At 43.0% G+C, this 15,670-nt stretch overlaps 4 protein-coding genes across 4 annotated transcripts; 1 reads left to right on the forward strand and 3 right to left on the reverse strand.

The window, feature by feature from the left end:
- Positions 1-2,194: 2,194 nt before the first annotated feature.
- On the reverse strand, positions 2,195-5,354 carry nsdhl (NAD(P) dependent 3-beta-hydroxysteroid dehydrogenase NSDHL). Its single transcript, XM_070962911.1, has 7 exons — positions 5,165-5,354; positions 4,901-5,062; positions 4,442-4,588; positions 4,216-4,344; positions 3,741-3,883; positions 3,129-3,231; positions 2,195-2,945 (listed from the first exon to the last, which is right to left on the reverse strand). The coding sequence occupies exons 1-7, from the start codon at positions 5,183-5,185 to the stop codon at positions 2,613-2,615; spliced, it is 1,038 nt and encodes a 345-aa protein (XP_070819012.1). The 5' UTR covers positions 5,186-5,354; the 3' UTR covers positions 2,195-2,612.
- Positions 5,355-6,158: 804 nt separating this feature from the next.
- cetn2 (centrin, EF-hand protein, 2) lies at positions 6,159-8,556 on the forward strand. Its single transcript, XM_070963298.1, has 5 exons — positions 6,159-6,467; positions 6,684-6,848; positions 6,952-7,080; positions 7,345-7,482; positions 7,641-8,556. Exons 1-5 carry the CDS (start codon positions 6,465-6,467, stop codon positions 7,728-7,730), a joined length of 525 nt encoding a protein of 174 aa, XP_070819399.1. The 5' UTR covers positions 6,159-6,464; the 3' UTR covers positions 7,731-8,556.
- A 358-nt stretch (positions 8,557-8,914) lies between these two features.
- Positions 8,915-10,510, reverse strand: LOC139331042 (olfactory receptor 1E1-like). The gene is made up of 3 exons (XM_070962300.1): positions 10,295-10,510; positions 10,053-10,154; positions 8,915-9,514 (listed from the first exon to the last, which is right to left on the reverse strand). The coding sequence occupies exons 1-3, from the start codon at positions 10,508-10,510 to the stop codon at positions 8,915-8,917; spliced, it is 918 nt and encodes a 305-aa protein (XP_070818401.1).
- Positions 10,511-11,157: 647 nt separating this feature from the next.
- On the reverse strand, positions 11,158-15,638 carry gcna (germ cell nuclear acidic peptidase). The gene is made up of 13 exons (XM_070962927.1): positions 15,572-15,638; positions 15,112-15,214; positions 14,436-14,628; positions 14,283-14,355; positions 14,107-14,156; positions 13,899-13,965; positions 13,736-13,806; positions 13,228-13,629; positions 12,949-13,114; positions 12,551-12,695; positions 12,282-12,417; positions 11,919-12,123; positions 11,158-11,807 (listed from the first exon to the last, which is right to left on the reverse strand). The coding sequence occupies exons 2-13, from the start codon at positions 15,199-15,201 to the stop codon at positions 11,576-11,578; spliced, it is 1,830 nt and encodes a 609-aa protein (XP_070819028.1). The 5' UTR covers positions 15,202-15,214; positions 15,572-15,638; the 3' UTR covers positions 11,158-11,575.
- Positions 15,639-15,670: the final 32 nt, after the last annotated feature.

Consider the following 15,670-nt stretch of genomic DNA (forward strand, 5'->3'; position numbering starts at 1 on the left):
GAGGGAAAGGGAAAGAAGAGGGCGACAGCAAGGTGCACGGCGCAGCATACATAAATGAAGGTGACTCGCAGCAACATCTCCTGTGGGAACGCTGCTCTCATGCTCACTGGGTAGGAAAATCCAGGAAGCGCAGACATCATTAAAATGAGATCAAGACGCACAAGAGATCTGAGATAACAAACAGAAACAGTGGTCCGCACATCAAGAGAGATAATATCAAATCCAATCTTGACATGAGAAAATGAACATATTGAATTTCACTTTTATGTTTGAACAAAAAAAAAGTTTCAGTACTTTCATGTGTATTTATACAAATAAAACTTTGAAGATCAAATTTGTCACATCATTAGAATCTGATAAAAGTCAGTTATGACTTAGTGTAACCTTTTGTTGGACATATTCTGGGCAGAAAGGCAGATGAAAGCCTATTATAAGCAGTGTTTGCTCAATGCTCCAGCAACTGTCCCAACAGTTTCTCAAACAAAGTGCAAGGAAAAGCAGTCTGAGCGCGTGGCCACAATGTGCACTCTTAGAAAACACAACATGGAGATCAGCCGACCGCTGTTTCTATTGCAAAAAAAACAGCCTCACACATGCTGTGCATACATTTACAGAGCCATTTCAAATCAGAAAAGGGTGTGAATAGATTTCGCAACATGTCAGCGAGAGCGGGTGGAAGAGGAAATTAGCAAGTCTGAGAGCCAAAGTTTCACTCTGGTGAGCACATTGGCAAGTGTAAATGCTCACCCCTATTATCTACCTGGATCCCTCTCCCTCTTTCCCCTGAACAAGAAACCAGTCGGACAGCCTTGCCTGGTGGTGCTGACTCTTGCCGTGAATCATTAGGGTGCTGCTGGCGCAGAATTATAACGAGAATGCAAAGTATCTGAGTTTAACGACCTCCTTCTTGTCACCAAGCCAAGACACGGAATGACAAAAATTCTTCTTCAACCAGAAAAGGAAAACCCCTGTAGCAGCTAATTAATATATTTAACATGAATGCTGTGAAAATGAGGCCCTGTCATATCTCAAAGCTCAGCAGTTTTCTAACTTTGTCATCATGAAAATGACACATAGAAACAGAAGCGTTGTAGCTTATGACGCATTTTCAGTGCCCATTCAATTGTTGTATTCCATGACTGTCCTTCAGTGGCATTCAGCAGATCGCCTAACATAAAAACACACGCCGCCCTATTGATATAAAGAATCTAATAGCAGAGACAGCCCGGCGTCACAGAGGAGGTATAAAATCTGTTTGCAACATGTGACAAATGTGTGTGAATTGTATATATGGAAATACATTATATGGCCAAAAATATGTAGACACCCAACATTAGTCCCATACGTGATTGTTGGCCATCCCAAAGAATGGGAAGACTCTGTGATGCCTGTCTTAAAACAATGCTCACATGCCCCTTTATAGACTGAAGCAGTTCAGCGTAAGATAATATGAGACTTCAGCAGCATCTTAGAAAGTTTCAGTGTTTTTAGTGCTAAATTTACTTTCTGTTTTCCCCAAACAGTGTTTCCTTGTTAAGCTACGATGAAGGTGTAGCCACACAAAGAGAGAGCATTGTACTAAAACACAATGAGTTTGGAAGATAGCTAATGATTTGTCAATCACAGACTCCTGAAGTCACATAAAAGCTTTGGCTGGGCTTTGAAATGTATTTTCACACAAAACAAAGTCTGCACATTTGTCCCCTTTTTCGCTTTGGAGGAGCATTAGGACCTTTCATGGCCACTATAGACAGGAGGAACAATTATAGCAACCAAAAACAGATTCAGTGTACAAATGGGTATGTCTGCTTTGAAGACAAACTTGGCCTCTGATCTTTAGCGAAAAGGCCTGCTTCACAGTCGCCATTCTTCCTCACTGTCAAGATGTTGGATAAGGATAAGGTCGGGGCTTTGTGCAGGCCAGTCAAGTTCTTCAAACCAAAGCCCAGAAAACCATTTCTTTTTGTACTGTTCTGTTCAAACAAAAAAGGGCCCATCCTGAACTGTTGCCACAAGTTAGAGGCTCAATGTTGTCTTAAGTATCTCTGCATGCTGCAGCATTAAGATTTCTCTTAATTCGACCCAAGGAGCTTCTTCGAAACTAAAGAAAACCACCCCATACACACATCACCTTGTCTACACAAGTTTGGCCACAAACTGTAAAGGCAGTAATGACTTCAAGAATCACTGTTATGCAAGTGGCATCCGGACAATCGTCTTTTAGAGGAATGTATTGAGGCATTTTGACATAAACAGCAGCATCCAGATGTGTGTACAACAGCACACAAGTGAAACACATGGAAATAAAACAAGAATATTTCTACATGTTTACAGTTTACAGTGGAAAGTCAGTATATTTGAGTACTCATAATCTGTGCTTTTAGCAGTTACTAAGAGCCTTAAAACTTTTAGAGGACTGCAGTATGCTGACCAAAGCCAGGGCCCTCTGCTGCCATCTGCTGGTGAACATGGTAGATAAACATTGAAAAGGCACACAAAAGCTTCACATTGATTAACTGTCTGTTCCCTCATCTTGAATTGTCCATTCAGTGCGACCTGATGACCTTACGCCCACAGGCTTACACTACTCAGTCTCCATGTCCATTCCACCATCAAGCCCCCTTTCTGAGGTGAGGGTAGCTCTGCACTGTGCGCGCGATCCCCTCCTTCAGACCGACTACTGGCTTGTAGCCCAGCTCCTGCTTGGCGCGGTCACAGCTGTAATAGTGATGGGTTCCAGCCAGGGCCACTCTCATTGGTGTAAAGGTGGGTTTAAAGGACACTAGAGGGCGCAGGATCAGGGCCAGCAGCCAGAGGAGCAGGGCCAGTCCATACACAAGGGCGTAGGGGAGGTGGTAGCGGGGAGCAGCGTATCCCAGAGCCACCAACACCTCAGACATGAAGTCCCAGAATCTAACTGGCTCATCATTGGTGATGTGGTATGGCTGAAAGTGACGCAGACAATACAAGATATAAGATGTGTTAACTTGAAATTCAGTTTGCAAAGCATCCCCCAACAAAAATTCTGACCCTGAAGAAGAAGGTGTGTAACTACGATTTCATGGGCAGAATCCTTAAAACAGCAACAACACAGGGTTGGCTCTAAGTCCGCTTTTATTCTCACTCACTTTTCCACATGTGGGGGAGTCTGGCCTCAGGCGCTCAGCAGCCAGGATGTGGCCATGAACTACATTCTCTACAAAAGTGAAATCCACCAGATTGCTGCCATCACTGAAGAAAACAAAGACAGAGAGTCAAATAAAGACGTATGCCAAAAGCACGAAAGATGTACAATAACAAGAATCAGAGCATTTAAATCATTCAGCACACTGGCACAGCAGTCTGTGGGCTGAGCCACTGCCTCACTACAGTGTAACGTGAATACATGCTAAAATTATATTAGAAGTTTATTGTGGTCAAACAAGTTAGCAACAGTAAGGCTAGAAAGGTTAGCAGATGTAGCTCTCAAAACCAGTGCTTCTGTTGCCTTCACAGGCAGTTGATAAATTAGCAGCATGCACCACTTCATGTCAGTTTTGTAGATTTAAACACTGCACAGGTTTTATCAAGGTGTGCATTGATGTCAAAAGTTAGCTAGTTGTACATATTTGTATATTTAGATATTTTACAGTATTTTTTTTGCTGAAACAAGAACCATTTATTCTATTTCTATTAGTAAATTAAACTAGTTGGATTGGCATCAATGCAATAAATCATATCATAAAACCCCTCCCACGTACCCAATAATGAACTTCATCTTTCCCCTGCGAGCAGTGTCCACTAGGATAGGAACCAGCTGTGGGTCCCGAGGGCCAAAGATGCCATGAGGCCGGATGGCAACTGTGAGGAAACCCTTCTCCTTGTCACAAGCCTCAAGGACCAACTGAAATAGAAAGGCAGCAGAAAATATTCAAGTCTGCACACTGCAAAACAGAGGGCGGTGCAAAAGCATGCTCTGATCATTTGATCCTTCTCTCTCGTACTGTAGGTGTGTCTGATTGTAAAAGGCCTGCAGTGGATGACATGCAAATAACGGAGGAAGTGCATGAAAGATACAGCCACTACTGCTGAAGACGCTGTTTTGTCATTATGAAATTGTAGCCTCCATTTCGAACTTGACTTTAGGCTGAGGAAAGAAACGTTCCAAAGTGCAGAAAAAAACTGGGCTACACTGGTGAAAGCACTAAATTCCATTGAAAAACACCACCGTCCTACCTTTTCCTGCTCAATCTTGGTTTCTGTGTAATAGTCGATGGGCTTCTTGGCGTATGGTAGATCCTCTCTCCCATTCTTGATGTCTGTCCCTTCAAACACCACACTGGCACTGCTTGTCAGGACCAGTTTCTGGCAAAATCAAGGAGTTAAACCACTTCAATGTCATCTTTCATCCTTAGGAAAAAGCCCAGTCTGTCATAGCCTGGCTGCCCCACCCCCAACTAACCTGTACTCCAGCCTCGATGCAGGCCTGAATGACAGTGCGTGTGCCCTGAATGTTGACTCTCTCAAACAGCCCACGGTCATCGCTGGCAGGGGACGGGGAGGCACAGTGGAAGACCAGGGACACGTCTTTCAGAGCTGGCAGCAGAGCCTGAGGCACAGTGTGACAGACACTTCACAGCTATTGACAATTTCATGAGAAGTCATGGTCCACGCCACAGATCTTTTTCTCCCTTTTTTAAAAAAAAAAGTCTTTTGAGGTAAGTCTCAAACGTTCATTGGCAAACTAAAGTCAACTACAAGTATTTCAGGCCTCTAAAGGATTAAAAATAACACTGCACTTGAACATTTTCCTAATAAGTAATGATAAATAAACATCATCATGGCCAACATGTCACTGTCACTTATTTACTTAAACATTGTTCCAGAAGTTTACCAGGTCAAGAATGAGTGCGAGTCTCACCTGCTTGTCGCAGAGGTCCCCCAGGTGGAAGGTGACACCGGGCAGCTCGTAGCTCTGGCGGATGTCAAACACAGAGACAGAGTAGCCTCGGTCCAGCAACTTCTCCACCAGGTGTCTGCCCAGGAAGCCAGCCCCGCCGACCACTGTGCACCGTTTACTGCTCTGTGTGACGCGAGGCAAGGCATTATCGATACTTTCCAATAATTAAAAACACTAGCATAACGAAAAGTTAAAGCACATTTGCACCATTGAAAATGAACTCACCGGTCGAACGCGCGTGGCCATGAGTGAAAAGCGAGCAACAGGTGAGAGAGACTATCAGGACGTGAAACAGGAACTCTGGTGAAAATGTAGCGAAAAGTGTTCTTAATTCTAAATATGTCACAACTTATACTATTTATCCGTAGTCAGCGCGTGCAAACCAGCCGTACACGAACCATGAACTGTTTGAATCAGCTGAGTGATAAATGCTCTGTGATTGGTCGAGCCAAAGCTCAGCACAAAGGTGACGTTTGAGAATAGCCAATGGTGTACGTAATACGTCAAAGAACGCCACAATTTAAACCAACCAGAAATCACAAAGAGATTATATCCGCCTCCTAGCTCAAAGACCACGCCCTCTGTCATACAACAGACCAATACAGAGGGGCAGAGAGAAAACTGTTATCAATATTAATATATTTTTCTCTCTTCCTCTGGTGTTTATTTATTCTAGTATTTGTTTGCTTATATACTGAGGGGGAAAACATGGAAAACAATAAAGAACCAGTGTCCACATAACTGCCAAATAGTTGATTTCTGACCACTGCAAGAGTGCAAATTGAACGACTGCATGAAGGAGGAACGTGTAACAGAAGAAAAAAATACTACTAATACTACCGTGAGAAACGGATAATAACAAAAGTAAAAGAAAAAAAATAGTATCAAAATAGAGTTAAAGCATTTGAGAACATAATATCATAGGAATATAAGAACTTTTATTACATAATCATTATCTTATTATTTTATTCTAATTACCTTTTTATTATAATGAGGTATTCTCTATAACTCCGTCTCTATATGATTTCTTTCTTTTCTATAAAAAGAAAATCCAGGTGAATTTTTTGATCGTGTCGTGCCCCGTGATCCTCAGCAACCAATCAGCCGTTTGCCCGACTGGAGCGTTTGGTATCTATTACCGTGTGTGCCTGTTCAGTTCCTCCTGTAGTTCTTCGATGTCCATAAACAATCGTCTCGTCTGCTGACACAAAGGGTGAACAAATCAAACGAATGAGCTCCATGACAGCGGCAGCTGAGCAGCAAAACCTGTGTCTGTTAGCTAGTTATCGTTTATTTTCTGCACCCTTTGGCGGCTGTTCCCGCGAAATAAATACACGGTTTTGAGGAATAAGAAACTATTTCACACTCAGTGTCAGTAAACGGTTAATGCGAGCACCTGATGTGAAGTGTAAACCGTTTCATCATCTTCTCCTCCTCCTCCCTAAATGGCTTCGTAGCCCTTAGGAAAACATTGATTGCCTAATAGATCTGCAGTTCTTTTTGTCAATCAGGTATACAAGAACTGATGGTGAGTACATATGTTTCATGATAACCTAAATCTATGTTATGCTGCATTTGAGCCACATGTGACGGATATTTCCATCACTCTTTATTCCATTAAACAGCTGTTTGGTTTTATAGAAACCTCTCTGACTCTGATGTCATCATAGACGTGATTGCTCATGTGTTTGCAACCATTTCTAATTTTTCTTTGCCTCTGCCTCCCCTCCTGTGTCCCCACCAGGCGACCAGTGCCAAGAGACCATCCCTGCAGGGTCCTGTGCCACCTCCTCGCAAGAAGACCACCCCCAAACCAGAGCTGACCGAGGAGCAGAAGCAGGAGATCAGGGAGGCCTTTGAGCTGTTTGACACCGATGGATCCGGGTACATCGATGTCAAGGAGCTCAAGGTAAAAGTGCTCAAAAACTGATTGCAATCAACACGTGTCGGCGGGGTGGGGGTGGCAGTTTTCTATGCGTGCCTCACTCTCCACCTTTCTCACACTGTGCCAGGTTGCCATGAGAGCTCTGGGGTTTGAGCCGAAGAAAGAGGAGATCAAGAAGATGATTGGTGAAGTGGATAAGGATGGTACAGGGAAAATCTCCTTTGCTGACTTCCTTGCTGTCATGACACAGAAAATGGTAGTAATCTACTGTACGACAAGAAACATAGTGTGTGTGCGTTGGCATTGTCTTCCATTTGTCTTTCACTTCGAGCAAGTTGGTTTCGTCCTACAGACTGCAGAATGTCCACAACCTAATCAGCCCCATTTAGATTTCCCATTGACTTGGTATTGCTCATTGGCACTCAAACTCTGGCCACATTTCTTTGAGTTAAGAAGTGGTTGTTCCATCATCTGTCCTTCGCAGTGTGGCAAAACAACTCTCCATCTTCTCCGATTTTAGGCTGAGAAGGACTCCAAGGAGGAGATCCTGAAAGCTTTCCGCCTGTTCGATGACGACGAGACGGGCAAGATCTCATTCAAAAATCTGAAGAGAGTAGCCAAAGAGCTTGGGGAGAACCTCACAGATGAAGAGCTGCAGGTATAGCACATAACTATGTGATAAAACAACATCCAGATGCATGAATGCGTCAGTGTCGACACACCGTCTGCTCGTGAATAACATCAAACTGGCTTGACTTGCCTCCTCTGTACCTCCGCTCTTCTTTTCACCTCCTCTCATGTTGTGTGTTTGTGAAGGAGATGATAGATGAAGCAGACAGGGATGGAGACGGAGAAGTGAACCAGCAGGAGTTCCTGCGCATTATGAAGAAAACCTGCCTGTACTGAAGGAAGTGCATGTCATCAGGCTTGGTGATGTCGAGGGAACCAGCGGTGGTTGTACATGTGATGCTGCTCGTGAATCTACTTCTGTCTCAAAAATCCTCAGAACCCTTGTTATTGTGTTGTGCCATACGTTTCCACTAACTGTCACATACTACACTGAAAGGAAATCATTTAAGACTTGAGCACAAAGTCTGCTCAAATGCCAAATTATCCTCCTTTGATTTACATGATAATCTACATTACAGTTGCCAAAAACAGGAAGAGAAGCTCTTTCTTGTTTGGAATGCTGCATACTTTTATGAAGAATACACCCAGAATATTATTTGGAATATCTATATTATTTGTTGTCAAGAAATTCTCAGTGCCTACGTCAATGCAGTGACAAACACAGTACATTCCAATGCTTTGTTTAATAATACAGTGTGTGCATTAAGCTTCATCCATCTGTAGATCGTTTGGTTTATGCGGATACCTCCAGAGTTTCATGTCCTGGCTCTTTTATGCTGGTCCTCCAGAGAAATGTACAATGTGAGCAGATGGTTATGCGCTGATGATGGGGCAGTGCTGTCTCACTTCAGTGCTACCTGTGGATTTGTGCCTGTGCCTCTTGAAAGGGGCGGTCATCACAATCAGGGAAGCTGCCCGACCTCTCTGACCTGCACGCCTTCCCACTGTCTTAAAAATATGATGATGGTGTGTGTGTTTTTCTTGTAGCATTGAGTATTTATCCCCCTGCATTCTTGAATGTTTTGTATAATGCATAGTGACTTTGATGAGTAGATATATATCATATAAGTGTTGAAGGTACAAATGAAACATATTGAAGCAAGTCGTCCTGTCTTTTATTTGCCATTATTATACGCATCAGTGTGTCTTGTAGTCATCAGTGTTTGAACAGCATGACTCTGCTTTTTATCTCTTATGCACATCATTAATGCTTCATTTGATTCTACTGATGTTAATAAAACACGTATTGTTTGTAGCTGAAATGCAAACAGCTTACAGCAAGGTGCTGCTGCCTTCCCACAGCATGCTGACGCAACCAACCTCACTAATTCAAACAAGTAAATTTAAGGTGTGATGCAATAAACGTGGAAAGCCCACTGTGCCGAATGGGAAGATACTGCTCCTCTCATTCAGGCAGCACAGGGGACAATTGTCAAACACATGTTTATCAGACTGAATGACTAACTTTGGTCATTGACTTTCTTCCTGTGTGCAGCCTGTCGTATTCTTTGCTGCAGCTCCCGTGAGCGATAGCCATAGACCAGAGGGATGAGCGACACCCCCAGGTTGTAGGTGATTGTGGCTGCTATATCAAAAGCATCGCCGTGCAGGTAGCCAGGGATCAGGTAGCTGTCCATGACCACAGGAACAGAAAAGAGAACGGTCTGAGCTACCTGGAGAGTCAGGGTCACACAAGCTCTATTGGTGCAGAGCAGTCCTGCATGCATGTCCCAGCAGAGCAGGCAGAAGCACCCGAGGATGGTCAGAAAGCACAGAGGCACCAACACAGCGGTTCCAATGGTGCAATACAGCACCAGAGCCGATGTCCCTGACAGGCAGGGGCTCAGGATGAGAGGTCGACAGCGGGGAGAGGCAAAATTGACCTGGATGGTGCTGAGGCCGATACACAGAGCCACACCGGTGACCACAGCCGATAAGGTCCACATGGCTGCAACAGTTGCTCTCTTCCTTTGAGGACACATCAAGAACTCATAGCGCAGGGGCCACTTGACAGCTACAAAGCGATCCACGGCCAGAGCGGTGCTCAGGAAGAGGTCCACCTGCACAGAGGAAGGGAAGACATGAAGTAGATGCAACCCTCAGTTTTGGCTCTTGCCCATCATGTCAAGGTTTTAGGAGGAGGAGGTCACAGCGTTTGTAAAAAGGCTGTCCTTTGGTCTAATAGGTGAATAGGTGTTTCAGTTTCAATGTAAGAGATGGGATTAAGAAATCCACAGTCCTAATGCAAAAGTGGTTGAAAAAGCTGTATTTTTGGTACAATATTCTGTCTTTTGTTAGCATCCCTCCACCAGAGCTCAGCAAGGAAATACAGAAAGATTCAAAACGATTCAAAGAGAAATTCAAAAGAGGGAATTTTTGCACTGAAAAGACAAATATAACCTCATATTAGTGTTGGTTTACTATTTTTACACAGAACCAGCTGTTGATTTTGTCCCCCATCACTGCGCATTAAGAATGGATCTCATCTCATTACCCATCCATGTCCAAAAGAGTTGTAATCTCTACTGTAACTGTAAATCAAAGCTCAGTGTGACCAAAAAAAATGCATTGAATGATTATAATACGTGTTTTACAAACCAGTGAGCAGGTCTGGATGGCAGCACAGAAGATCAGACACTGGGCCACAGGTATACCCTCCCTGGATCTCAAGAGAACGGCTTTGGCTGTCCAGAGGAGCTGCTGAAATGGCAATAATGAGAATAGTTTAGCTCAAAAGTCAAAGGGCGTATCATCATCATCGTCTCAGTTATTAAGAAAAGGCATGCTTGAACGGTCTCATAAAAATCCGTCCAAAGTCAAAAAGTGTGTGTTTACGGTACCTGGAGGTTGTCACACAAGAGGAGGTGTGTGAGGAGTAGGAAGCGAGTGTGTCTGAGGAGGGACGGGGAGCGCGTGATGAGCAGGAGTAAAGGAACACTGAGTAAGGTGTTCAAGGTGCAGCTCACACACATGCTGACCATCTTCACCAGGTGGAAGGTGGTGGAGTTGATCTGCGCCTGGCTCTCCAGCGTTGTCATATTGCAGTGGATATGCATGACACACAGTCCTGTTTCCTAATAAGAGAAATACAAGTCATTAGTACCAAGGCAGCTGAAAAGCCAACCAAAGATCTTTGCTACCTCATCTGAAAGGGGAAAAACATATAACACTCTCACTCTCGTGTGGTTTCAAAGCTGCTCTTCTCTCTTCAGCATTTCCAGCACGATGTGGCAGCAGACACACGGTCTGAAGTCAGTTTCATTCTGATGGCTGATTCCGACTGAATCTCCCAGTTACGTGCCAACATTACAGGCTGTCCATTTACTCAGCGTCACCATGTCAACGTGTCAGACCTCAGGCCTCAAAACCTCACCCCTGTGGTCATTGATGTGTCAACAACTAGTGTTTGTCATCAGGATTGCATTCACTTATTTATACAAAAGGTACAGTATTAATACACCTGTACAGAATTGTATTCTACATGTCAATATTTGCCTGACAGCAGAGGCTCAGTGATGGAAAACGTAGCGCCTTCCACTCTCACCCATACACATTACCATATCTCTGTAAAAAACTTAGAAAGATGCTTCAAAACTGGACTAAAGCAGGCCCTTGGTATGGAAAAATACAAGAAATTAGGGTGTGTAACTTTGATGTGTTTGCATACAGATATGCACACATAAAGAACTCAAATGTCCACTTAAACAATCAGACATTTAAACTTTATTTAAAAAATGCCCAACAGGAAGATCAAACCAGTCAAATACATATACATGTAAAAACAATGGATTAACTCATGTTTACCTTGGTCCTTAAGAAACTGACCTTCGGTCTGTATTAGATACCACCGATAACATCTACACACATACACACACACACCAATCAGTGAACGCAAACACACACACACACAGGAACATGAACTTGGTGTTGAGGCTCAGTTCTTCCAGTCACAACTGATTCAGTCTATAAACAGACTGAAAAATACAGAAATGATAAGAAAATCAAAAGATTCAATATTAATAATCACAGCTGCTCACTAACGTCAGTTAGTTGACTGACGTATTTCAGAGGTATTTCCTGTGGTTGTGCAGCTAAGTCCAAGTACAGCGAGCCTCAGCATCTCAGCTTTGACCGAGTTTAGTCTTTGAGGCAAAGTCGGCACTAAGTTTACGCATCACTTCTGCGTGGCTTTGTCCCACCAGCTCCTGTCGTACAGTGCCATAATTCTCTTTGACAAAGTTGGCAAAAGGTGTGGGTGCACGTGGCTTGGAAGGCGTCAGTAAGACCAGCTGTCCTGTGCAGAGGGCGCACACAAACCTCTGCGTGTCCAGTGACTTGGAATGACGCCCGATCCTGTGAAGAATCGTGGCAAAGATTAACACAGTAGTCTGTAAATGCAAGGTGAATAATAAAGAACGAGACAAGATTGATGGTTTTGACTCATCTGAAATCAGTCGGACGTACGTATTCTGGCAGCGGGTGCACTGGTACTGGAATTTATACTTGATCTCGTAACTGTGGCAGCGGGTGACCATGGGCAGCTCGGGGTGTGCCACTGTGGCCTTGCGAGCATAGAGCCTCCAGAAGTTCCCGTGACCGTCCTGTACACCATTAATCAGCCAGGTTGCAGCGTGACACATCTCATGAATCAGTGTGTCCCTGAGACGGTCTAGGAGGACGCAACAATGAGAAAGTGACGAAGACATGCAATTAGATGTGAATATACATTGACAGTTTTACTATGCATGACATCACATATTTACACTCTGGGACTTCAAAGCAGACACAGTTCATTACTTTATTCTGTGTGGTTTGCTCAAGCGTTACCTGCAGAGTCACAGACTTTCTCTGACAGCTGAATGCGAGCATAACGGCTCCCTCCACCTCGCTCCCGCCCTGTGATGCAGTACCCGGCCGTTTTCCGCATCTTCTTATTCCAAGTCACTGACATATCGACGGGGAGCTAGAAGTCATATCAGACAGGGAATAAACAAAACATATGTTAACAAAGCAAGTAAACAATTAAATATTTATGCACTGAAAATCAGAGGATTCTAAAAACTAAATGCATTAGTAGAAAAACTGTCGTTCATCACCTTATTGTCAAACACACTAGTGTTGTACAGCTGATAGAGTCTGCTGGTGAGCTCTTCCTTGTTCTGCTTAAACTTCTGGCCATAGCTGGTGCCAGGGTTTGATAGGGACTGTAAGAAGCACCCGGGGGTCTTACATAATGCGACCCTGGAAGGGAAAAAACAAGGTGAACTAACAACTAAAAGTGTATGAAAGACAAACTGTGTTAGTGAGATATAAATGCTGCTTAAAGACATATATACTACACAATAAGTCCTAATATGTCAATCTACATTTAATTTATTGTATTTCATTGTCATAATTTTTATCTTTGGTTTGCCTTTTTAGTCTGTTTTATCTGTTTTTTATTTCACTCTGTTAGACTCTTACAGTCTGTAATGATCTGTTACAGCTGACGAACCTGCTGGTGGGGCCGTGTCTGGGCTCTGTCTGACTGACTACAGGCTTCAAGATGCTGGATTTTCCTGGCGTCTTCATGTGCAGAGGTGTTTCCCTGACAGATTTAGAGGCTGGTGTTGTGAATCCTTTTACTGGAGGAACTGACACAGGAGGCTCCTTGCTGCTTTCTAAATTGAAGAACAAAAAAAAACAAAAACAAAAACGGCAGATATCAGCCTCACAACTAGAAGAAAACAACAGGTAGGGACTGTTGGAATACGACAATCCAAATAAAAGTTACCGTGGGTGTTCCTGGGTGAGGATGAAGTTCCAATGAGCTTGTTTTTCTTTTTCAGTCTCTCCAGCAGGGATGTGAACTCCTCGTCAGAGCTTTCTGACTCATCCAGATTAGACGGTGCTGAAAGGGTGCGTCTGGGAGATGCCAGTGATGTTTGAGTTTTGCGGAGAGGAAGAGAAAAGGGAGAAGAGAAAGGCAGCGATGGTGAACTCTCCTCTTTCTCACGCAGACAAGCATTATCAATGTCAGCCTTTGGTGCAGGCTTTGAGTGACGGGTCCTCCAAGTGCTCTTGACCACAATATCATCCTCATCATCGCTGTCACTGACAAAGACTGGGGAGTCACAGTGAGACAGTGGCCTCCTCAGTGGACGATGGGCTGCTGGAGTACAGCTCTTCGTAGGCACTGCAAAACCGTGGGCACAAATCATCACTGTTACACACTCACAGTTGTGTTGCTTTTCTTTGAAATATAGTAAAACATCAGTACTGGTAAGGTCATTCAAAGTTACCTTTAAAGGTTGTCTTTGTCTCAATAAAGTCATCATCTGGTGAGCAGTCATCTACTATGAAGTTTTTGAGGCTTTGGAGTAAACAAAGGTAAAACAAACAGTTTTCAAAACCTTTCCAGACAATGACGATGCATTTGGAGGAAATAACATATCAAAAACTCACCTATCTTCACTCCCACTCTCTGATATTTTCTTTGGCTTGGTATTAGCGGTTTTCACTCGGTGCAGAACTTCAATGCGCAAAATGTGGATATGTGAGAGGAAAACGTTACAGTGTGAAAATGTTCATAATCCAACAGATGTTAGAATTTGATTCATGGTCAGTTGTTACAGATACAGACAACTGTGCCCAGCAGAAAAAGGCTACTTACATGTCTCGAAATTGCTGTCATCGTCCGAGCTCACCACAAGGCAATTTGAACTTAAAAAAAAGAAGGGAAACCATGAGCAAAACTTTGATGAGACAAGCGGGAGGTAAAATTTAAAGCGGAAACAAGATTAATGCATTTCTTCATTAAAACATGTTCAGTCCACTCAATTTTCATACCCGCCTTTCTCTGCAGCACTACAGGGTTTCTGTGAGGCAGGTTTAGCTTTCAGCGGAGTCCTTCCTACAAGAACTAGAGTACAAAGGAACAATTTATTTGCAAACTTAGTCACACAATCTGACAAAATACAATATTCACACAATTGAACTCACACTGGTCAAAGTCATCGTCACTAGACTCGATCAAAGGCTTGTTTCTGTAAGCGCTGCCCTTGGAGTCCTGGTTCTCCTTCTCTGGATCATCTTCACTGTCAGAGAGGTCAAGTTGGAGGGGTGAGGCTGCTTGAACCACAGATCGATGGCCACTGGTGGCAGCATGAGGAGTCTTGTCAATTGTACTTAGCAGCTAGGAACCATAAAGACAGACAGACTGCCATTATAATTTATATAAACATCCCCAACATTTAAGATTGTTGATTTGACCAAAATCCAAATGTATTCAGTTTGCTATGATATATAACATAAAAATCATCCAATCCTTACATTTAAGAAGGTGGAACCAGCAAATGACTAAAATAATAGATCCACTCTCAGTTGCAGATTCAATTCAATATTCCTTTATTAGTCCCATGAGGGGAAATTCCTAAATTAATTAATTAAGTTATTAACTGATTAATTAATTAGGTGTCAATCGATTAAAAACAATATTGCAACTGATTGTTACTGCTTTATATTTAAACATTTGTTTGTGAGCTGGTCTAAACCAAAGACATACATCTTTATTGGCAAGGTTAGTTCAGTAGTTATCAAAAAAAACAAAACAAAAAAAACTAATTGTCTATGGTAGTAACGTGGTACTGATTGCAGGTTAATGAAGGGTGCAACAAACCTTTTTCTCTGCTGTATCCAGTCCTCCCTTATCAGCCCATCCCATCCTTTGAGCAACTCTTGCAAACAGTTTGCTGGTGTTATCATTCATTGTTCACTCTCTGCTGTGGCAAAAGGCAACATGGCCGTCATTTAATATTTAAAGTCCGGGCAAACGTAAAAACTATCATTTATAAAACAACAAACTGCCAATAAAACCACAGAGTAAAGACAGATGATTTTCAATTAGCCAGTCGTTTCTTTTCTGTTGATGCAAAACTCAACAAGAGGAACTAAAGCCACATAGCTTAATGAAGCGAGAAACGTTGACGTTAACGTTACCGTTAGCGAGAACTTGCTAGCTAAATATGTTTGGACTCGAATTAACTTTCTGAAACCTAGTCAGTCTTTTGTTAGTACGCATTGTATGAACTTCGCGTAGAAAAGTCTTTCAAACATATTTCACTTGAAACATTACCGACCACGCTTTTGTTGTAAACAAGAGACACAGGTGCTGATGGAACTATGCGAAAGCAATTTCAAATCTTGTGCTCCATTACACCGGAAGTTGTCACAAAACA

Source organism: Chaetodon trifascialis, chromosome 5 (assembly GCF_039877785.1).
Source record: "Chaetodon trifascialis isolate fChaTrf1 chromosome 5, fChaTrf1.hap1, whole genome shotgun sequence".
Lineage (NCBI taxonomy): Eukaryota > Metazoa > Chordata > Actinopteri > Chaetodontiformes > Chaetodontidae > Chaetodon > Chaetodon trifascialis.

What these genes read in the sequence shown, in the direction of transcription:
- cetn2 (XM_070963298.1), top strand. An exon ending in CTGTCATGACACAGAAAATG is followed by an intron (nt 7,081 to 7,344) that starts GTAGTAATCTAC and finishes CTCCGATTTTAG; the next exon opens with GCTGAGAAGGACTCCAAGGA. An exon ending in TCACAGATGAAGAGCTGCAG is followed by an intron (nt 7,483 to 7,640) that starts GTATAGCACATA and finishes GTGTTTGTGAAG; the next exon opens with GAGATGATAGATGAAGCAGA.
- gcna (XM_070962927.1), bottom strand. Translation starts at nt 15,201, where the DNA reads ATGAATGATAACACCAGCAAACTGTTTGCAAGAGTTGCTCAAAGGATG. An exon ending in TGACAGCAATTTCGAGACAT is followed by an intron (nt 13,966 to 14,106) that starts GTAAGTAGCCTT and finishes TGCGCATTGAAG; the next exon opens with TTCTGCACCGAGTGAAAACC. An exon ending in TGCACCCGCTGCCAGAATAC is followed by an intron (nt 11,808 to 11,918) that starts GTACGTCCGACT and finishes GATTCTTCACAG; the next exon opens with GATCGGGCGTCATTCCAAGT.
- nsdhl (XM_070962911.1), bottom strand. Translation starts at nt 5,185, where the DNA reads ATGGCCACGCGCGTTCGACCG. An exon ending in TGGCCACGCGCGTTCGACCG is followed by an intron (nt 5,063 to 5,164) that starts GTGAGTTCATTT and finishes CGCGTCACACAG; the next exon opens with AGCAGTAAACGGTGCACAGT. An exon ending in GGGACCTCTGCGACAAGCAG is followed by an intron (nt 4,589 to 4,900) that starts GTGAGACTCGCA and finishes ACTGTGCCTCAG; the next exon opens with GCTCTGCTGCCAGCTCTGAA.
- LOC139331042 (XM_070962300.1), bottom strand. Translation starts at nt 10,510, where the DNA reads ATGCATATCCACTGCAATATGACAACGCTGGAGAGCCAGGCGCAGATC. An exon ending in TCTTGTGTGACAACCTCCAG is followed by an intron (nt 10,155 to 10,294) that starts GTACCGTAAACA and finishes TTGCCATTTCAG; the next exon opens with CAGCTCCTCTGGACAGCCAA. An exon ending in CCATCCAGACCTGCTCACTG is followed by an intron (nt 9,515 to 10,052) that starts GTTTGTAAAACA and finishes TCCTCTGTGCAG; the next exon opens with GTGGACCTCTTCCTGAGCAC.